This window comes from Equus asinus, chromosome 4 (assembly GCF_041296235.1).
Source record: "Equus asinus isolate D_3611 breed Donkey chromosome 4, EquAss-T2T_v2, whole genome shotgun sequence".
Classification (NCBI taxonomy): Eukaryota; Metazoa; Chordata; class Mammalia; order Perissodactyla; family Equidae; genus Equus; species Equus asinus.
In genome coordinates this window covers 138000001-138023707 of record NC_091793.1, presented here as the reverse complement: position 1 = coordinate 138023707, position 23707 = coordinate 138000001, and the positions used below count along the sequence as shown (strand labels likewise).

At 38.2% G+C, this 23707-nt stretch overlaps 1 protein-coding gene across 7 annotated transcripts in view; it reads right to left on the bottom strand.

Moving 5' to 3' along the window:
* The window catches only part of CYP20A1 (cytochrome P450 family 20 subfamily A member 1), a 55342-nt gene that overhangs the window by 15116 nt on the left and 16519 nt on the right, over nt 1-23707 (bottom strand). For 5 of the 7 annotated variants that reach the window (XR_011502987.1, XM_014827727.3, XM_070508419.1 and 2 more), the window contains 5 exons: nt 16642-16809; nt 11126-11204; nt 6449-6564; nt 5498-5552; nt 2154-2274 (listed from right to left, as the gene is read on the bottom strand). Coding sequence is in view for 6 of the 7 variants with exons in the window: in XM_014827727.3 (XP_014683213.2) it covers nt 2154-2274; nt 5498-5552; nt 6449-6564; nt 11126-11204; nt 16642-16809 (539 nt within the window). In the remaining variant the exon portion in view is untranslated. The remainder of the gene's footprint in view (nt 1-2153; nt 2275-5497; nt 5553-6448; nt 6565-11125; nt 11205-16641; nt 16810-23707) is intronic. The other 2 variants (XM_070508418.1, XM_044768401.2) reach the window with 1 other exon arrangement.

Genomic DNA, 23707 nt, shown 5'->3' with positions numbered 1-23707 from the left:
AGGAGAGACGAAAAGAGAATCTATGCAAAGAAGGGGCTGCAAAATCAGGGAGATGAGAAAGAGTGCTGCGCCTTTGAAGAAACAAGCATTTCAGTGCAGGTGAATCGCAGGGTATGAAGCGGCCGCGTAGTAAGAGGTGAGGCGGGAGAGGAATGCAAGGCCTAGCTCTTGAAGAGCCTCATGGGCTAGGCTAGCAAGTTTAAATTTTACCCTAATGGCAACCGGAAATCACTGGAGGATTTTAACCTGGGGAGTCACCTGACCAGATGTGACTCCTCAGATCCAGAAAGGTCACTAGCACAGTGATTCTCAACTCAGCTACACATTAGAATCACCTGAGAAGGTTCTGACACCTTCTCACGCCCAGAGATTGTTGGTTTGGGACTGGTCCCAGGTTATCTGTATTTAAAGCACCCAAAGTGACTACGGTGTGCACTCACAGGCTCCAGGAGCCATCTGGAGAAAGGACTGGAGCAGGGCAAGATCCAAGGGTGCTGAAATACCCCAGACAAGTTGACGGTGGTGTGGACAGAGTGGGGGCCATGGAAAGAGCTAAAACTAAACTTCCAGCTGGAAGTTGTATGGAGATTAGGATCAACAGAACTTGATCACTGATTGAATGTGGTGAAGTTGCTACATGTAAGACTACTGTCCACAACATATTTAGAGAAAAAATGGAACTTAAGACATGTTTTGTACTTTAAAATGTTTTTAAATTTTTTGTTTTAAATACATATGTATAGCATAGAGAAAATCTGGAAAAATAGTAAAGATAGTTAATAATTGTTATCTCTTAACGCGACATTTACAAAAGACCTTCGCCACCTACTTCATACACTTCTGTATTACAAAAACTTCAAAAGAAAAGTATGTATTACTTTTAAAATTAAAAATAGTTGTATTAAATTTAAATAAAACTTCCAGGGCAGGCCCCATGGCGTAGTGGTTAAGTTCACCATCCTCAACTTCATCGACCCAGGTTTGCAGGTTCAGATCCTGGGCGTGGACCTACACTACTCGTCAGCCATGCTGTGGCAGCACACACATAAAGTGGAGGAAGACTGGCACAGAGCTAATCTTCCTCAGCAAAAAAATAATTAAATAAATAATCAAATAAATAAAACTTCCAACATTTTGAAGAACCTGTAACAGAAGTGTCCTTGTGAAACCCATGGCTTTAAGTTCTTTCCAATGGCTGTGTCCCTATCTTCTTTTCTATACTAGTTGAAAGATGCTCCAAGGTAGGGTTGCTTGCTACCCAGTCTCAGACTCCGACCCCTTAAGCAATCATAGCTGCTGTTTTTTAAAATCTTTTTAACTAAGGTATTACTTACACATAAAAAAATCACTTATTTTACCTGTGAATTTTAGTAATTGCATACAATTGTGTAACCACAACCACAAACAAGATATAGAACAGTTCTCTCACCCTAAAAACTTTCCTCACACCCCTTTGTAATGTGATCCCCTCCCATTCCGGGCCCCACACAACCAGTGATCTGCTTTCTATCACAACAGATTTGCTTTGTCTAGAATTTCACCTAAATGAAATCACACTGTAGGCAGTCTTTGTGTTTGACTTCTTTCACTTAAAATAATGAGATTTATCCATGTTATTGTATGTATTGATACTGTGTTACTTTTTATTACTTGATAATATTCCACAGTACAGATATAACATGATTTATCTATTCTCCAGATGATGAACATCTGGACTGCTCCCAGTTTTTTGCTGTTATGAATAATATTGCTATGAATGTTTGCAAACAAGTCCCTGTGTGGACACATGTGTTCATTTCTCTTGGGTAAATGCCTTGGAGTAGAATTGCTGGGTCATATGGTAAGCGTGTGTTTAACTTTATAAAATTCTGCCACATGGTTTCCCAACAGGATGTACCATTTTGCATTCCCACCAAGCAGTTATGAGGGTTCCACTTACTTGACATCACTGATACTATTTTATATAAGCTAATGCAAAGGTTTCCCACTACTTTATGATTTTAAAAAGCAAATTAAATTACCCATTAAAATCTGTATGTAAATATTTTAAGTACTACTAAAATATTTAGCTTTCCTAGATATTAGCATTAGGTTTAAATTAGATAGTTAAACCAGTTTTTAATGAGCTCCTCTTCCTTTTATTGTATTCTTACCTGAGCTGCTCAATTTTCTCTGGAGTAATAGGACCCTTCCCAAAAACTTGGTCTATCTCTTCATATAATTTTTTCTGAACTTCTTCAGAGGTGGTTAAAAAACAGATTGCCCAGGTGCACACTAAGTGAAAATTCATATTAATAACAATGGAAATAGCTAATTCATAGTTTGAGTACAGAATAAGAAAAATCTTACTTTTTTTTTGCTATTTTCCTTTTTTTCTGACAGAAGATACATAAATGCTACTAAAAAATAAAACATGATTGTTCACAGGATTTGTAATGCATTAAATAGAACATGAATATAGAATACTCCCAAAAAAGAGTGCAATGTAGACAATTTCTTTCTTAAAACTGGCAAGTAACTGAAGCGACTTAATGCCTTTTACCTCAGGTAGAAGAGTAATGACGATAAAGACACTTCACACCTGGGGAGTGTTAAAATGTTGCCTTTTACCTCAGGTAGAAGAGTAATGACGATAAAGACACTTCACACCTGGGGGAGTGTTAAAATGTTGCCTTTTACCTCAGGTAGAAGAGTAATGACGATAAAGACACTTCACACCTGGGGAGTGTTAAAATGTTGCCTTTTACCTCAGGTAGAAGAGGAATGACGATAAAGACACTTCACACCTGGGGGAGTGTTAAAATGTTGCCTTTTACCTCAGGTAGAAGAGGAATGACGATAAAGACACTTCACACCTGGGGGAGTGTTAAAATGTTGCCTTTTACCTCAGGTAGAAGAGGAATGACGATAAAGACACTTCACACCTGGGGGAGTGTTAAAATGTTGCCTTTTACCTTAGGTAGAAGAGGAATGACGATAAAGACACTTCACACCTGGGGGAGTGTTAAAATGTTGCCTTTTACCTTAGGTAAAAGAGTAATGACGATAAAGACACTTCACACCTGGGGGAGTGTTAAAATGTTGCTGACTGTGATGGATTGTCTGGTTCACTCAACACTATAAAATCAAAAACTTTATTTATCAGTGCACTCAGAAGCCCTAATGAAATGACTCATACAAATCAAAGGAGCAGGAGATTTACCTATAAATCAATACTCTAAATTTTTTCTTGTAAGGGTAGACATACCATTACAAGAACTGGGAGTGGTTATTCCTTAGGACAGTGGTTCTCAAAAATCACCTGGGAGCTGGTTGATGGCATGATCCCACACCCACAGATTCTGATTCATTAGGTTTAGGGTGGGGCTCAGGTGTCTGTACTTCTAACAAATACCAGAATTATTTTAATGAACACCAAAATTGGAAAATCACTAGCTTATGGCTTACTTTTACTTAAAATGGCTTATGGATTATATTCACTGAGGAAATGAAAAGGTAAGAAAATTACATGATGAACATAAAACAGAGGAAACAGAGTAGTTATGTTTCCTTTAGGAATCCACTGGTATTACAACTATAAAAGAATGGAACCACCCAGATACAGAGTGCCTCTCTCCCTAGATAATGCTTGAGATGACTCTATCTACAGCTCTACATTTTCTACGTCAAGTACATTTTAAAATGTTTAGTAATTTCCATCTCTATTTATCAATTACCCTTTTCCTGAGCTAAGTGCTGACTTAAATTTGTCTCAAAGTTAATTTTTTTCTAATGTTTGCCTAAGTCACATATTATCCAATTCCTGTGCCTGGAAAAGACATAATTCACTTTCTACACCAAATAGTATCATCAATAAAATCAATAGCTATCTGGTACTCAATTATTTTGATAATTTACTCACATCCAGAGTTCATAAAGAGCACATGAGTAGCTCCTTGTCTGTAACATTTTCCTGCATACGCTTCTTTATTATGGCTTTCGAGTGAACTGCCGAATTTCTATTTCACCAGTGATGTGAAAACTTGTGCAGTGTGCCATACGTATATGTATGCAATTTTACAACAATATACAGTAATACACAATATTGAAAGATTTAGCACAAGGATTTGCATACAGTAGGCATTCATATACCCTATTTGACTATATTATCACTTAAAATTAATATAACTGTATAAGCATAATAATCTCCAACACTGGTTCTTTTGTAGAACTCTATTAAAAAGTACGACTAGGATAGCTTAAAAATGTGATTTTAAGCCACTAAACTTTCTTTAATTACAATACTGAACCAAGACACAATTTTATAGTTGAAAGATACATTGGGGAGGTCGTCCAGAACTGAACTCGTATTGGAGAAAAGGAGAAAACACAGAGGCAGTATCTTGCTCAAGGCTAATAAGTAGCAGGGGGGACTTTAATTAAGGTTTCCCGCTGTCTGCCACTCAGAAACTTCAGAGATGCCTTAAAAAACAACCAACCCATATGCAAAGAAATAGCCATACTCTGAAAATTCCCCCCAAAACTGCAAATAAGATTAAAATATGAATTCGACCTTGGAATGATCACTTTTTATGGCATCCAGAGCACGAGTCAGACTTTTCGAAGGTCTCTCGCAAAGATATATTTTAATGTAATAAATTTTTAAACAAGTTGTTTCTTTAAAAGGTTCAATACATTATTTTTGTATTATTTCTATTGTATTGTATTGTATTGTATTATTTTGACTTACCTAAACTCCATTTAATTGATAACATCTCAACATCTCTAGATAGCAAAAATTTTACAAAGAAGAAAAATTTATGGGAAGTTTACATTTGTACTCACTGTTTTTAAGAAAATTTCCTTAATTAGCATTTGAAATGAAATGCTTCAAGTAAACATAAATTTTTTTGGATTTTAAACTCATGTTTCAACACTTCTTTCAGCTTTTTATATTAGTGTATTTTTACGGATATACACAAATTTTTATTAACACTGTATGAAAGAATGGTACTCTGCTAAACTAAAAACCAGTAAGGAAACTTAGAAACATGTCACACCTTTTAGAATTTTAAATAAAAATCACCTTCATTTCTACCAAAAGAGGAATTCTTTTAAATCATGCTTTCTGTGGCCTATATCCTCTGTTGGTAGACCTTAACAATAGGAGACCGGGTTGGAGTCAAAGAGAAAAGCCGCAGCAGGAAATTGAAAAGCTCACTGCTCCGGTTGGAAAGGTGTCAATAGCAGTTCATTTTAAAGCCACTAACTAGAATTCACAATCCATAAACTGTGTCAAGAAATTTATGGCAATGTTCAGAGGTGGCACAGAGCACCTGGGGTAAAAAAAAAAAAAAAAAAAAGGTACCTGTGTACAAGAGCGTTTCAAACAAGAGTAAAAAGAAGAGGGAAGGGAAGTTATAAAGAGGTCTTGCAAAGAGTGTTACCTTTATTTTAGAATAGCTTTACCCTTGTATATTTTATAATCTATCTCAAAAAGAAATCAATTTATACTTACATTTTGCAGTTATTATGCAACTGGCCAAAGAAAATATCATACTGTCTTCTAGGATCTAGGAAACAAAACTAAGTTTAGAAAGGGTGAAACGTAAGGTGTCCCGTATTATGCCTTACGCTAAAAAAATCTAGAGTATAGAATTATGGTCAAGGAAAGGAAAAAAGTGTATTATTTCTTTATGATGTTTTTCACTTAAAAAACATCTATATAATGTAAATAACCAAGTAAGATTGGCAACAGATGTTAGCTCAGAGCTACTCTTCCTCAGAAAAAAATTTTAAAATAATGTAAATAACCAACCTAAATATTGCATTGCCTCCTCGATGCAGTAAACACTTATCGGTAATATTATTGGCTCATGACACATTTTTGCAAACAAACTGGCTCAGCTCTATCCTTCTGGCTTGGCCTGGGACAGCAACAAAGCCACAGGACAGAGGAGAGTCTGCCAGTGCCCTCAGCCTGATTCGATTTCTGCACCCACATACACCTGGAAACCAATTCTGTCTATGAAGACTTGCACATGTCGAGTGGGACAGAAGATTCCTACAATGAACAGGTGAGGCAATAATGGCTATAGTCCTGTCCTTTGCCTGACAACGCCACACAGCAGTGTGCTAGGGGTGACAGACATACACTGGGAAGAAGCCAGGCTGCCATGCCTGGCCACACAGGTAGAGCAGCTTAGGCGATAAAGGTTTATACTTGTCCTCCTCTGTTATGATCAGAGAATTGTGGTCCAATATTTGCTTACCCAAATATTAAATAATATACAGCTGCTTCAAAGAGCTAAAAAAATAGGAACTAAATTCTTGTACTATTTATGGATGATGTACAATAAAAGAGAAGCCACTGAATTCTAGGAGGGCATCTGGATTAAACTGAATAAAAAGCACACTCTATACATGTGTGATTATATTTTATTTGATAAACATTTAACAATTACATCACCTGTTGGTCATTAAGGTTCCCCTGTACTAAGGAGTCAATGAAAATATGTTGATTGAAGTTCATTCCTCTTCGTTCTTTTATGATTTTCTTTAAAATAGATTCCAGTTGCATAAGGGCTTAAAGAAGAAAAACAAAGAAGATTTGAGAATATAAGCCCTTGTGAAGACTGAACATTTTTAATTTTTTTTTTTTTTTTTTGGGAGAGAAAGGACTTTTTATTACAGCTTGCTAGCAAGGGGACGGATAGCTGACTAATGTCCAAAAGAACCATCTTAAGGGGAACACAGAATCTTGAAACAGTTAAATATGCCAGTGGGTTATAGGCAAGAGGGTAGGAAATGTTGAACCCCTTGGTGTTGCAGACTGGGAGTTGCCACATCAGATCTTTCAGCTGTCATGAATATCAGCATAGGATCTTGTCTAGAGGCCATCACATTCTCTCAGCCAGGCTCTGTACTCTGATCTGCTCACTTGGTGCTTATGGCGATACTTTACCTGGTGGGCTCTGGGAGCACCTTGGTGAGAGGAGAGACCTCTCTGGAAACTGAGACATTGGTGGGGGCCATTGTTCTGACCTGGTCCAGCTGTGCTGACCTAATATTTCTGTACAATGTTACTATGTGCAGAATAAAACTTCCAAAAGTAAAAGAGTAGTAATTAACAATTTTAAAAAAGCTAATTTACATTTAAAACATCTATTTTCTTTTTGCTAAATTTAACATACACACAAAAAAAGTACATAAAACATATATGCACAATTTAAGGAATCATCATAAAGCAGATATCCACAACATCGCCACCCAGGCTGAGAAGCAGAACAATGCCAGCACCTTAGAGGCCTCCACCCACACAGCCGTCTTCCCTGGTATCATCCACCTTCCTTCTAAATTCTGTCCTCAACTCCACTCTTCTCCCAAGTCACGCATCACTCATTTGGGGTCAGAAACAGATGTGAAATCATCAAAAAAGCAAATTTCTGAAATCTAAAAGATACAGAATAACTGATATCCAACAGTCAATAAAATTATCCAAAGAGCACTTCTCAGTTCCCATGTTGATCGCTTACGCTCCAGGAAACACTTTCACATTTGGCTCCCAGGATTCCACACTTTCCTCCCACTTACTGCCTGCTCATCCTCAGGTTCCTTTGTTGATTCCTTCTCATCTCTCAAATTTCTTAACAATGGTATGTCCAAGGTCTGTAGGCTCAGTTTCTGGACCTCTTCTCTTTTCCTATTTACATTCATTACCTTGGTGATCACCAGTGTTAAACTTTCAATACAATCTACGTACTGAACACTCCCAAATTTATATTTCCAGTCAGGACATCTTTCTCCTGAACTCTAGACTCATACATCTAACAACCAACTCAGCATCTCCACTTGGAGGTCTGAAGCATACTAAACACAACATAAACAGGGGGCCGGCCCCATGGCCAAGTGGTTAAGTTCGCACGCTCTCCTTCGGCAGCCCAGGGTTTCGCCAGTTCGGATCCCAGGCGTGGACATGGCACCACTCATCAAGCCATGCTGAGACAGCGTTCCCCATGCCACAACCAGAAGGACCCACAACTAACAAATATACAACTATGTACTGGGGGGATTTTGGGAGAAGGGAAAAAAAGATTGGCAACAGTTGTTAGCTCAGGTGCCAACCTTTAAAGAAATAAATAAATAACACATCCAAAACTGAACTCTTGATATTTCCCCCCAAAACTGGATTCTCCCACAGTATGCCCCATCTTATTTCCTAATAACTTTATTTTCCAATGACCTTGGTGACTCCTTCACTCTTACAACCCACATCTATCAGCCAATGTTGGTGGTTTTGTCTTCAAAATACAGAATTATTCTCCCTTACTCTTTTTTTCATTCTATATTTCCTGCTGCCTGCCACATAGTCCTAGCCCATAACAGCTCCCTAATTACTCTCTCTGCTTCTGCTCTGGGCTCCTATAATCTATCACAGCAGCCAGAGTGATCCTTTAAAAACATAACTCAGATCATAACTCTGCTCAAAACCTCCCAGTGGTTTCCTATCTCATAGTAACAACCTAGTCATACAATGATCTACAAGCTGGACAAAATCTGTCCCTCCCCCAATCTTTCTGGCCTCATCTCATTCTGTTCCTTTTCTGACTACTTCACTCCAGCCACACAGCTCCTGGTTGTACCTCCCGGTGAGGAAGAATCTCATCTCAAGGATTTTGCAATTGCTTTTCCTCAATGTGGAATACACTTCCTTTGGCTATGCGGATATGCACATGATCTGCACTGACAGGCTTCCTTATCTTTCGCAAGTGTTTGCTCAAGTCACCTAATCTTCATGAGGCCTTTCCTAAAAACCTTATTTAAAATCACAACCTCCCCACCCCGAACACTCCCCATTCCCCTTCCTGATTTAATTTCTCCATAGCACTTGTCATCTTTTAACACACTATTCAGTTTACTTATTTAGATTATCGCCTGCCTCTTCACACTAGAATGTAGTGCCACAAGGACAGGAATTTTTGTTTGTTTTGTTCACTGACATCTCCTCAGCACCAAAAACATACCAGGATATTATAGATCTTCACTAAATATTTATAGAATTGAATAAATATAACACATTAGTGATTAAAATGAGAAACTATTAATACTGTAATACAGGGGTTCCCAAACTTTGCTACACAGAATCACCTAGAAACCTTTTTTAAAAAAACTGTAAAACATAAGAAATATAAGTCACACCTCATACCAATTAAATCGGAACGTTTAGGAGTAGAAGCCAGGCTTCAATGTTTTTTAAAAGATCCAATGTGTAGTAAAATTTGGGAACTACTGTGGTACATTCTCAACCCTACAAGCACATCAGAATAGTGTGGAGAGCTTTTATAAAAATATCTGATGCCCAGGGCACCTCTATCCCAGATTCTGAATAAACTGGTCTAGGATAGAGCCTGATCTCCAGTTTTTTCGTTTTAAGTTCCCAAAGTGATTCTAATGTATAGACCAGGTTGAGAATTACTCACCTAAACAAAGGAAGCACTGATCCAGCCACAGGATCCCACTCATATAAATACCAAAACATAGTCATTTTCAATGACAGCTCAAATCTGATCTATGCCCATGTGACAGTGCAACGAACATATTATGCTAGATAATCTACTTTTATTTAGAATCAAAGAATACAAATTAATTTTCATTTTATATCAATTGAACCAATATTTGTGAAACACATTTTTTTTTAAGGGGAATTAATCCAAACGCATGCATCAAGACGATCAGAATGATGATGAAAACAAGATACCAGAAAACGTGTCAAGTAAATTGGTTTTTCTGGACTTATGTTGGGACATCAAGGGACTCACTAGAATGGGAAGCCCCATGAGGACAGGATTTTTGTCTCCTGTACATAGAATATTGCCTAGCACACACAGGCCCCAATAAACACTCGTTCAAAGAATAAAGGAAGAGAATCCCAGGAAGTAATACTATTATATATGGAAAATAATCCATTATTCCAATGCAGCCTATGTATTTTAATTTACCCAGCCTACTTCCAAAAAAGAAAGTGAAGCAGCTCAGAATAAACATATTAAAGCATTACAATCATTAAATTACTGGCAGAAAATACAGAACAAAAAGAAAAGAGGGAGAAAAATTTAGGGGAGACATCTTAAACTAAATTCGCTATTTTTCTGTGTAGATTTTCAATGTTGTAACCAATGCCAAATTTACTCAAAATGGCAAGAATTTTTTATGTTGCTACATTTTTTACAAATATCTATAGAATATTTAATCATGTTGATACTATTTCCTTATTTCCTAATTCCTATATTGTTGGACAATTTGATTATTTCTGGTTTTCTACTTGTAGAAATAGCACTATAAAAAATACTCATGAGGGGCCAGCCCAGTGGTACAGCGGTTAAGTTCGCACATTCTGCTTTGGCAGCCAGGGGTTTGCCGGTTGGGATCCTGGGTGCGGACATGGCACTGCTTGTCAAGCCATGCTGTGGTAGGCATCCCACACATAAAGCAGAGGAAGATGGGCACAGATGTTAGCTCAGGGCTAGTCTTCCTCAGCAAAAGAGAGGAGGATTGGCAGCAGATGTTAGCTCAGGGCTACTTCCTCAAAAAAAAAAAATACTCATGAATATTTTCTTCTTTTAGATAATCTAATCCATTATTTTATGACTCTCATATATATCATCAAATCGCTTTTCCAGGATTTACCCTGACTTTCATCAAGGCTGTAGGCTGTACCAGTTCCACAGCACCTTCATTCTGCAGCAAGTGCTAGAGTTTTGTTTACTAACTCACTGCTTTGTCCTCTTTTTTGTTTAAGAAAAACTTTCATGGGGCCAGCCCTGGTGGCCTAGTGGTTAAGTTCAGTGCGCTCTGCTTCGGTGGCCTGGGTTCAGTTCCTGGGCATGGACTTACACCACTCTGTTAGCAGCCATGCTGTGCTGGCAGCCCATACACTATAAAACAGAGGAAGACTGGCATGGATGTTAGCTCAGGGAGAATCTTCCTTAGCAAAAAAGAAAAGAAAAACTTTCGTTATAGGAAATGTAGGAGAAAAACATAGACAAAACACACATGACCTATAATCTCATGATTCAGAGATAACCCTGCTAAAATTGGGGCATACTTTCTTTTGTCTTTATTAAAAATTAAGAGTGGCAAAACTTACCATCTTCATATTGTTTTTTCCGATTTGCACTTTTATCAAGTGATCCATCTAGAAAGCCTTTTCCAATCTCAGCCCAAACCTGAAAATAGGAAAACATACCTATTATCTGATAAGTAGGCTCTCTAGATAATACCGAGCAGTTTAAGCTAATAAATGAGGCACTCCTGTCTCACCTAGGGATCTGAGAAGCTCTACCTTTTAAGTGGGCTGCATAAGCATTTACTACGTAGTCTCTGAGGACAGGGCACAACTATATTTTAATAATTTCAGTGAAGGCACTTGCAAATTAGTTATAATTGGAAAGTCAAAAGTTCCTTTTCTTATTAGGAGTAGGAATGGGGAGGAAAAGAACATGGCAATAGAGCCAATTCTCTATTTTTTATTATAATTGCACCAGTGGATAAATAAAATTCATAGGGAATTCCATATTTTTACTTCACCTGTGATATTGGTGAGCACTGGCTGAGATCCAGAAAAAAGTTAAAAATTAGTCAAAGGTTTGGAGATAGTAAACAATGGAATAGGCTTCCAATTATTTCAAAATTGGGTAATTAGCTCCTGAAAAAACTTTAACTTGTTTATTATTCAAAAGTTCTAAAAGAACTTGAGGAAAGAACATAACACTTATTAATCAATGCTAAATATTTGAAAAATTATTATTACAGTTAAGAGTCCTCAACTCTTACCTAACAAAGATAAACTTTCAGATTACTTAAATGTAAAACATTAAAGTATAAAAAGTACTGTAGGGGCCAGCCCCATGGCCGGGAGGTTAGAGTTCCGAGCACCCTGCTTCAGCAGCCAGGGTTCACCAGTGTGGATCCCAGGTGCAAACCTACTCCACTCATCAGCCATGCTGTGGTGGTGACCCATATAGAAAAAGTAGAGGAAGAGTGGCACAGATGTTAGCTCAGGGCTAATCTTCCTCAAGCAAAAAAAAGAAGAAGACTGGCAATGGATGTTAGCTCAGGGCAAATCTTCCTCAGAAAAAAAAAGTACTGCAAAAATGTGCAGTAAATGTTTATATTAGTAATTTATATTGGTAATTTATATTAATTATATAATAATTATATTTCATATAATTTATAATATATATTATATATAATTTATATTAATTAGTAATTTATATTAGTAATTATTATATTATACTCAAAGCGAGAAAGGAATTTCTAAGCATGACACAGCACAGGGAAAAAATTCATAATGAAAAAGCTGAATGCATTTAGCTACTCCATTGCAACAACGAAAACCTGAACAGACTGAAAAAATCAACAACTCTTCTTGGACCCCTAACACATGGGTGGAACCGGGGCAAACTGAGGCCCCCAAGATTGGAGAGACAGGAGAAAACAGGGAGTCCCATCTTACTGGAACAGACTCACAAGTGGAAACCAGCTTAGGAACCGGCGCTGGGGCAGGAACACCCAAACCATACTAACAAACTGCTGGAGGTTCAGTGCACACAACTCTGAGAGTTAAAAACTCCAGGGGGACTGAGTTATAGGGGGGCTCCCCAAAATATTGTGAGATTTACCTGCCGGAGCTTGACCAGGTTCCCACAGCAAATATGGAAGGAAAATCCCCTCAGGCTTCCAGTAGGGGGAGGCCAAGCACTGTGTTCTCAACAAGGCCCGCCCTCAGGGGAAACTAGTCAACAGAGCCGGACCTGCTGGGGTCTTATCAGAGCCTAACTGACCTGGGGCAGGGAAATACCCAACTCCAGGCAGCTCTAGCCTTCCACGTGGGGGAGGGGAATTACCCAACTCCAGACCACTCTAGCCATCCTGTCCCACCTCACAGGGCAGAAAACACTGAGAAGCACTCGTGGGGCCCACAGTCCAGAGGCGCAGGCTCACTCAGAGACTGAGACGGACTCGCAGGACTGTGGAACACCTCCCCTTCCCCACCCCTCACCGCCACATCGCTAAAGCCTACCTACACCAGTTACTTCTACCCAGTCCATCATGTCAAGCTGTCAAGAAGAAGGTACAAGGCACACCAAAAGGCAAAAAACGCAGTTCGAAGAAACAGAGCAAGCATCAGAACCAGACCAGGCAGGGACGTTGGAAATACCAGACCAGGAAAGTAAAGCAACTATGATTAATATGGTTAAATTAAAATTTCAAACTAGTACGATTAATATTAATAAGGGCTCTAAAGTATCCTTAGGTAAAGGATAAAGCAGACAGCATGCAAGAACAAACAGGCAACCTAAGCAAAGAGATGGAAATCCTAAGAAAGAACCAAAAAGAAACACTAGAGATCAAAAACACTATAACAGAAAAGAAGAATGCCTCTGATAGGCTTATTCATACACTGGTCACAGCTGAGGAAAGAATCTCTGAGCTAGAGGACACATCAGTAGAATCCTCAAAAGCAGCTTCGTACAAAACTAAACATTCTCTTACCATATGATCCAGCAATCATGCTCTTTGGTATTTAACCAAAGGAGTTGCAAACTTACGTCCACACAAAAACCTGCACACAGATGTTTACAGTAGCTTGATGCATAATTATCAAAACTTGAAAGCAACCAAGATGTTCTTTAGTAGGTGAATGGATAAGCTGTCATATCCAGACAATGGAGTACGATCCAGCACTAAATGAAACGAGCTATTGGGGCTGGCCCAGTGGTGTAGTGGTTAAGTTCGCACACTCCGCTTCAGTGGCCCAGGGTTCACGGGTTCAGATCCCGGGTGCGGATCTACACACTGCTCATCAAGCCACACTGTGGCAATGTCCTATATACAAAATAGAGGAAGACTAGCACAGATGTCAGCTCAGGGACCATCTTCCTTAAACAAAAAGAAGACTGGCAAGAGATGTTAGCTCAGCGATAATCTTCCTCGCCAAAAAAACCCAGAAATGAGCTATTAAACCATGAAAGACATAGAGGAACCCTAAATGCATATTACTAAGTGAAAGAAGCCAATCTGAGAAAGCTACGTACTGTATGATTCCAACTACATGACATTCTTGAAAAGGCCAAACGATGGATACAATAAAAACATCAGTGGTGGCCAGGAGCCGGGGGATGGAGAAAAGATGAATAGGCAGAGTACAGAGGATTTTCAGGGCAGTGAAAATACTCTGTACGATATTACAATGATGGATACATGTCATTATACATTTGTCCAAACCCAATGAATGTACAACACAAAGTGTGAACTCTTAGGTAAACTATGGATTTGCATGATGACAATTTGTCAATGTAGGTTCATCCTTGGCAAAAAATGTACCATTCTGGTGAGTGATGTTGATAACGGGGAGGCTGTGCATGTGTAGATGCATGGGGTATATAAGTCTCTGTACCTTCCTCTTAATTTTATTGTAAACCTAAAATTGTTTTAAAAAAATATTTCTTTAAAAAGCACTATAAATAAAAATGAAAGCAAATGAAAACTAGAGATAAAAATTAAGAGCTCTTGCAGATCAGTAAGAAAAAGAAACACAACAATAGAAGTATTGGTGAAGGACGTGAGAAAGCAGCCCACAAATGAGGAAATACAAGAGATCCACAAAAATATTAAATGAAGTTTAACCTCACAAACAGTAAAAAAATAACTTTAATCATGAAATATCATTTTCCACTTATTAGGTAGGCAAATATTTGAAGGATCAATAATTCTACACGTCAAAGCACAAGGAAAGAGCACACTAATGCTGGGGGAAGATAACTGAGACAATGATTTGGGAGGGCAGTTCTGAAGCGGTACGCAACTCAACGTGGCATGTACATTTCCTCACAGTCCAACACCTGCGAGATGGGCGTGCACCTTACACTGATGCCACCTCCCCACTGCTGTCAGCCAAGCGGCAGTGACGGGGCAGAAGTCACTGTCCCTGCAGTCACAACTGGTTATTACTCCTGCGGCCTGACTGGACAACAGCAACCCCTTGGTGTTTCAGACATCAAAAGATCATTTGAGGAAAGACTTTAAGTTATGCTTATGGTCTGAAAACTTTCCTTTAACAACTTCTGGTAGCATTAAGAAAATACCAGATTCCTTCCAAAAATACATCATCTGAATCTACTCAAACCCAAATTGATGGACATTTCAAAAAATACTTGGCCGGTACTTTTAAAAATGTCAAGGTCACAAAACAAAGAAAAGCTGAGGAAATGTTCCACATCAAAGAGGTCTGACCACCAAAATCTGAATATGGGCTCTAGGTAATACTAGTGTATGAATGTTAAATTTCCCAAGTTTGAAAACTATGTTGTCTATATAAGAGAACATCTTTGTTTTTAGGAAATACAGACTGAAGAATTTAGGGGAAAAGAGGCAAAATCTGCACTTTACTGTCACAGGGTTCAGGTAATAGGGGAAGGAATGAATAGAGAGATGGGCAGACGGATGGATGAATAGACAGAAAGACAGATAATGAATGACAAAAGCAAATGAGGCAAAATGTAAACAACTGCCGACCCTGGGTACAGGCAGTGGGGGTTCCTTGTAGTAGGTGCAACTTTTCTGTAAGTTGGAAATTATTTCTATTTTGAGCTACAAAGAAAGAAAGAAAAAGGAAGAGAAAGAAAATGCCAGTATAAAATAGGTACAGGTAACAGCAGCTTAGAAGAAAATCTTGGGAATGATAGCGGAGGTCTTCCTTTAAAAAATGCTGTCTCACCAACATGAAAAAACATCACCTCTCAACTGAGTCAAAAATTGATTCTCCATTAAAATTTGAAAACATTTTAGGAATTCCCTAACCAATTTATTTCGCCTGGGTACAAAGAACAGTTTACTCTAGGAAGTAGAATTTAGAGTGATTTTTCCACTTTTATTTTTATGCTCCTGAATATGTGAATGTTCTAGAAGAAACGTCTATTTTTTAATCATCAAACACAACTAATAAAACCATTTTAATGGGAAAAAGTATAATATTAAACAGTGACAGGGTGTTAAGCCACAGTTCCTAGTGATTTTTTTAAACACATTATCTTGATTATTTACTTGTTTCTATAGATTTGAATAAAATAAGCAATAAACTTCTCAGAGAGCCAAAATGCGGTAAATGACCTAAGTATGATTTGAACCAAATAAATTAATGTTGACATTGATAAAAATAGAAAATAATAAATAAATTCCATATGTGAATCTACGAAAGGCACACAGTAAATGAATTTCAAACTGAATTGGGCTTTCTTCAAATCACATGCATTTTATTAGCATTTTAATGTTCCACTGACTTTAACTTCTTTTTATATAGGACATAGTCTAGTCTATTAAATACAGTTTTTTCTCTTTATTATAGAATTCAGTATTATAACATATTTGCTAAATATTAAAAGAAAATTTCTTTAGTCATCTCCACTTTTTAAATTTCAAAAAGTAAGAGCTTAAAAAAGTAATTTTTAAAAAGACAATTATCATTGCTTGCACTGTTGCTTTTAGCCCAAAACAAGGAAACTATACTACAGAATCTTAAACTTTCATCTTGAGAGGCAAAGTCTGCATTATTCAACTATCCAATGTGATGAAAGAATAATTTTAATTTGGCCCTAGACTTACTGTGCCATGATTCTTCTGGAAGCGAACGACTTCCTGGCCATCTTCAAACGTACTACCCATTACCATCTGTGTAACAGATTTCACAGCAAAACCAAGCATATGCTGGGAGAGGGGTACATGCTGGGACTCTGGGTAGGAGAGCCATTTATCTAATAATTCTTCTGAAAGCTGAAAGAGAACAGAAAACCACAACGATTTATTTCCCCTTGCTAAATCTTAGAAAAACTCAGCAAGTAGGTTCATTTCAGAGCACAGAGTTCAACTCCGATCAAAGTAAGCATTCAGGTGTTTACCTAGCCTGTCAGGCTAACACTGGCTCCACCTAGAATTACGTCCTCAATAGTTCAGGTTCAGAGTCTGTCACAGGGCTGATTTGCAAAACAAAAGCAACAACCTCGACAATAAAAACAGAAAATAGAAATTAAAAGTTCTTGACCCTAATGGAAACTAAGCGACAAAAGTCTGAGTATCTACAAAGAATAGCAAAGGCTCAGGGCAGAGTGCCTGCGACACAGTGAACAGTCAACAAACACAGGAGTAGATACAAAACCTAGACACGCTTCAGCGACAGAAAGCTCTCAGGGTCTCTGCCATTGCTTCGTTCGACAAATATTTATTAAATCCCTTGCGTAATGAAAACAATGTGTAGTCAGAAGCTCAAAAGCTTTGGAGTCAGGAAAACCTTGGCTTTACTTCTGGCCCTGTCACTTAGGAGTAACGTGACTTTGAGCAATTTGCTTAACTATTCCAAGGTTCAGGGGTCTCAACAGTGACACAGAGAGGACATCTCCTACTTGCATGGCCGCAGTGACAGGGATGATTACACCACGCCACATAGCAGGGTCAGGGTTTTGTGAGGGGATAGACGTAAAGCCCCTTTCACGTTAGGAACTCAAATTCAAGCTCCTTTCCCACATCAAGTCCATGAAAGTTTTGTCACAGTATAAAAGGTTAAAATTAAATTTTGTGAGAAACAGAATAAATATTCAAAAAGAAAAGATTAGCACCACAATAGTTTACACCTACTTAAAGTGAAGTATATGGACTATAACACTTTTTTTTGGAGAAAGGAAAGGAAGCCTTAATGATTCCATAGGATCAAGATTAATGAATAGTTAATATACTTTAAAGAACTCTGAGACTCAGGTGAAGTTAAGAAAACAAGAAAATAATGATTAAAATGGAACATAAGTACATAATTAAAAAATTACTTGCATGCTACTAACAAAATAATTCCAGGTACTTTAAAGAAGTTAGCATTCTACAGTTATTAATGAAGTCATCTAGCTTCCTTTATACTAAAAGATTTTAAAAAACAGTTTTGGGGGTTGGCCCCGTGGCCGAGTGGTTAAGTTCGCGCGCTCCGCTGCAGGTGGCCCAGTGTTTCGTTGGTTCGAATCCTGGGTGCAGACATGGCACTGCTCATCAAACCACGCTGAGGCAGCATCCCACATGCCACAACTAGAAGGACCCACAACAAAGAATATACAACTATGTACTGGGGGGCTTTGGGGAGAAAAAGGAAAAAAATAAAATCTTTAAAAAAAAAAAACCGTTTTGGAAACAAACCATTAAAGCGAGGCTATCTCCAGGTAAAAATAAGAGCCAACATAAATTCTACCTATAGGTAACGACAGTTCTAAACGCAAAGGTAAAATAAACACTGGGGAAAAAAGCCTTCTTGTAGAAAAAAATAAAATATATTAAAAGATATAAGATAAACCCATAAGATTTCCTTTCTCTAAATATTTGCTTCAGAAAACATACTTTTTCTTAATAAGCATGGGATTTTTGCCTCAAAACAACTCTAAGAAAAGTACTTAACTCGCAACCATCTCAGCTTCATGCCCAGAAATGGGAGGCCGAGCTGAGCAGCGGTATCGCCCACTTAGACGCTGAGCTGCCAGGCCTCACCTTCCCCACCACTCCATCTGCCGCTGAACGTTGATCCTACATAGGGGCCATTGTAAGCAGACAGCCCCAATGCCATGCAACAAAGCCACACCCTCATCATTTACAGCCTTAGTGTTGAGCCATGTGTCCGAATTTACTCCACGTACCACATGTGAATGCTGACACTTTACCTTGATCTTTATGCTGAAAGTAGCATTTTTAAAGTGTGCATTCCATTGATTTATTTGTTCATTTAATTTTCATAAATGGTTACATTGTTCTCTCATCATTAAGTACAAGTCTTTTTCCCACAGATTTAAAATGCCATCCATTATACACTGAATTCCCATGTGACTTTGGGATTATTTCTGAACATTGTCTATTTCGTTGATATATAGATATACCATTATCATAGTTTTGAAAATTTATTTTGTCTTTATAATGCTTCCCATTACTATTCTCTTTCAAAATGTTCCAGAAGAGAGACTGACTTCCAGAATCATGGAGAGGGGACCTTGCTGATTTTGCTCTCCCTCTAAAACTATGAAAATATGTGCTAAACAACTAAACAACTAAAATCAATCATTTCAGCACTTTGCAACTAACCAAAATTCAGTACCCACTGAGAAGCGTCAATCCAACAGAAACAACTGAACTTCGGTAAGATGCTCGAGTTGCGATGTTTTACCTTAAGTTATTTCCATCTCCCTTCTCTCCCCAGCTCAGTAGCATGGTAGCCAAAGGCCAGCAGCACTGCAGACAACAGAGAGACCTGACATCTCTGTGGCACTGTTACAAGCACCATCACCACTGGTCACCAAAATGGTCACTGAAACAGAGGAGTAAGGAATCCCAAGACTCTGTTCCTCCTCCAAAACAAGTAATGAGCCGGCGAAAACTGTCAGAACCAACTTTTGCAAAACTCTGGAACACAGTCCACAAACTTCTAACAACCAGGGGCAGGTCTGGGGAAGAAAGAAGCTGCTGCTCTGTGTGAGAGAGCACTGCGGGATTTTAAACAACCGGTCTACCACCTCCACGCCCCAGACAGGCAGCAGCTATGAGAACAGTGGTCTGTACTCCGGGTGCTAATTGCTAGGAAGGAATACAGACATCATCCTCAAAGAATTGTGACTGGAGCCTCACCTGTGTGGCAGCTCCCATGAAGGACTGGTGCAAAGGCTTCCCTTTGTTTTGCCCAACTCTGAGCACGCCCAGAGCCAGGATGCGTGCCTGGGTGGCTTCTGCTGAAAACATTTAAAGGCACAGGTAGTGGCTACAACAGGTGGGACGAGAAACAACACTTGGGACAAGCAATAAACAGCCTAAGAGGCTGGGGAACTAAGAGGTTGGGAGAAGAGATCAATGTGGGAACAAAAGCTTTTAAAAGCTTCTGCATATACCAGAGAATTAAGAAAGCCAAGCAAATGCCCAAGGGCAGGACACAAGCTCAGAAAAGGCTAAGAGAAGACTCAGAGAAGACTCTGAAGAAGAAGAAGAAAAGGCTCAGAGAAGACTAAGCTTCCACATCTGGCAGGTCTTCTGGCTCCAAACACGCAGGACGTGAAAGCTAAAGTAGAGCTGTAAGAAGCCTGGATAAGTGTTAAAGGAGGACCCCAACGCAAAGCCAACCCGCAAAGACTGGAAGAATAACTTTCATTTTTTTCTTTTTCTTTTTCTTCCTTTTCTTTTTGTCAGCTACAAGTGTTTGAGGTAAATCTGTCAAAACACCAGCTAACTCATTAAGCTAACACACAGATGCTTCAGTGGCCACACATAACAAAGAATACAGACTTCACAAAAACAGTTTAGAAAAGACACTAAACCAGCAAACCACTACCACCCACAAGAGGCAGCAAGAACAAACTCTGAGGAAGGGAAGATTCTGACGTGGAGAGTTGCCATCCACAGCTGCGCCCCCTCCAACAGAGCCTGGATCTCAGCCCTGGAGGCACATGCTCTTCCTCAGGCCCTCTGCCTTGCCCCAGGCCTGGAGTTGGTGACTGCTCCTTATACCTGCTATTCCTATATTCTTGAGAGTTCTCTTTACTTCTAACTAGCCAATCTCTCATTACTCCAATCCCCTGTTACAGTTGTTAATTCTTTATATTAAACTTTCCCTATTTAAATAATTGTGTGATTTCTCTCTCCTGATTGGATCCACACTGAAAAGACCTTCAGAAATGTTAATCAAGAAAAAGAGAGAGAAGGTACTGCAGAGCCTAAAGACATTAGAAATATAACAGAATATTTGGCAATAAAGCAAGAAAAGAAAGAAAAGGTATTAGGATTGGAAAAGAAATAAAACTGTCATTAATCTCAGACACCATGATAAACTATCAGAGTTAATAAGGGAATTTGGCAAGGCTAATGACTACAAGATCAATATGCAAAAATCAACTGCATATATCAGCAACAAACAAAAAATGAAATTTAAAAACAGTACAATTTATGATAGCATCAAAAAACTCACTACATACCTACGAGTAAATTTAATAAAAGTTGTACAAGATCTCTACACTGAAAAGTAAAAAAAACAATTGAGAAGAACTAAAGACAAAAATAAGTGGAAGGGTCCTCTTTCATGTTCCTGGGTTGGAAGACTCCGTAACAGGTAAAGATAACTTTACACAAATCAAGTGACCTACACAGTCACATGGTTTATGATAAAGGTAACATTACAGTACAATGGAGAAAGGATGATCTTTTCAATAAGTTATGCTGGGTCAACTGCATAACCCGTATGTAAAAAAACGAATGTTAACCCTGTTCCTCATTCTCTACACAATTATAAAGACCAAATGCATTATAGATCCAAGTGTGAAGGGTAAACAGTAAAACTTTCAGAACAAAACACAGACGAATATCTTCACGACATTATGGTAAATAAAGATTTCTTACATAGGACACAAAATGTAGTAACCATAAAGACAAAAAAGTATTAAGTTGGACTACACTAAAATCAGTATCTATTTATTAAAAGACGAGCTAAGAGCATATAGAACAAGCCACAGTAGAAGACACTTCCTATATATATACATGTATGTATATGTATGTATAGCCAACAAAATTCTTTAATTCAGAATTTTTAAAAACCTCTTAAAAATTAACGAGAGAAAAATCCAAAACAAATAGGCAAAAGACCTAAAACAGCACTACACGAAAGTGAATCTGCAACTGGCCAATAAACACATGGAAAGATGCTTAATTTTATTAGCCATCAGAAAAATGCAAATTAAAGTCACAATGAGATACCCTATACGTCTACAAATACGAAGGAATGGTGAGGATGCAGAAAAATCAGAACTCTCATCCACTGCCACGGGACTGTAAATGGTAAAACCACCGTGGAAAACTCTTTGAAAGCACCTACTAAGGTATCGATTCATTAATCCTCAATACTATGAGACAAGTAATTGTTATTATCCCCATTTTACAAATGAGGACATGTGTCACAGAAAACAGTAACGTGCCCACTACACAACAAAAACCACAGAGCTCCTGTTCCAAGCCAGGCAGCCCCATGCAGAGCCCAAGCTCTCAACCACTCTGCCTCTGTCTATATAAACAAGGAAGACAGGAAAAACTACATTCATGTCAGGCAAGAAGGAAACGAAAACCAGAAGACTGATGAACTTCAAAAATAGAAGGTGTTCTGAGATGAAGGGTCAGGATGTGGGCCAAGCGAAGAGTTAAGAGGAGGAGAAATACAAAGTAGCAAAAAGTTTGCTATCAGAAACTCGGAGTCTGAAACTGGTTCCAACATTAAACAGAATGAATGCTTTTAATGAGCATCACTGTAATACTTGGTTAAAGACCAGTATTTGACAACCATTAGATATAAACCTTCTTAAGGACAGCTTTTTGTATTGGTAGTTCTAGTACCTAGCAGTGTCCAGCAAATCCTGGGTGCTCAACAAATATTTAGTGAATTTACCAATGCCCTTTTTCAAAATGACTGTCCTGTCTCTGCTTCAAAGAATAAGTTACATTTCTGACAGAGAGTAAGAACTCTCTCAAAAGTTATTATTAGATACTTCTTTAAATATTCAATTCTGTCTTACTAGTAATGTATGTCATAACTCTCTATGTAAAGTCATTGAACATTAGACCTTTCACTTTACAAAATTTGGCTTTTTACAAAGAACAGTTTTTGGCTTTCTAAAATGGAAAAAAATCTGATAATAAATACTGAACAACGCAATAACAACAGCAGGGTACATAATCCTCCCCAAACCAACTCCTGCATATTAGCAGCTTCTGTAAGAATTAAAAAACCCAAATACATAGTCCTAAAAAGTCCATGAATAAAAGACTTTGTTCTTAGAGAAAACTCAATAAATTACTGAATTTTGGTTTTAATTATTCAATGAATTATTAAGCTTTGTTCCTAACGAAAATTCAATGAATACTGAGACTATCACTGATAGTTGAATAGGTCATTGTCCTTTCGAATTGTACAGTAATACAGGTTAATTAATGAGAAAGAAAATTAAATAATATAAAAGCATATAGAAATTAATTTCAATTAAATTCAACCCAGATAGAGATAACAACTGTTAACATTTTTGTATGTAGCTTTTCATGTTTTTCTATAGTTACGTGTTTCCATGTATATGTGTGCATATGTGTGTATATAGATATATTCTGGAAAATACAGTAATACTATACAAACTGTTCTGTACACTGGTTTTCTCACTTGCCATCTATTATGGATTGAATCGTGTCCCCCAAGAAGATCTTGAAGCCCTAACCCCCAGTACGTACGAAGGTGCCTTATTTGGAAATAGGGTCTCTGCAGATGATAGAGTTAAGAGTGCATCAGGGCGGGCCTTAATCCAATTGTGACTGTGTCCTCATAAAAGGGGGAGATTTGTACACTGAGACACACACACATACACGGCAAGATCTCCTCATAAACATGAAGACAGATATTGGGGTGATAAATCTATAAGCCAAGGAAGACTATAGACTGCCAGCAAACCATCAGAAACTGGAAATGCACAGATGCTCCCTCACAGTCCTCAGAAGGAACCAACCCTGCTGACACCCTGATCTTGGACCTCTAGCCTCCAGAAGTGGGAGACCATAAATTTCCGTTGTTTAAGCCAGCAAGTTTGTGGTACTTTGTTATGTCAGCCCTAGCAAACTAACAGACAACCTTAAAATCATC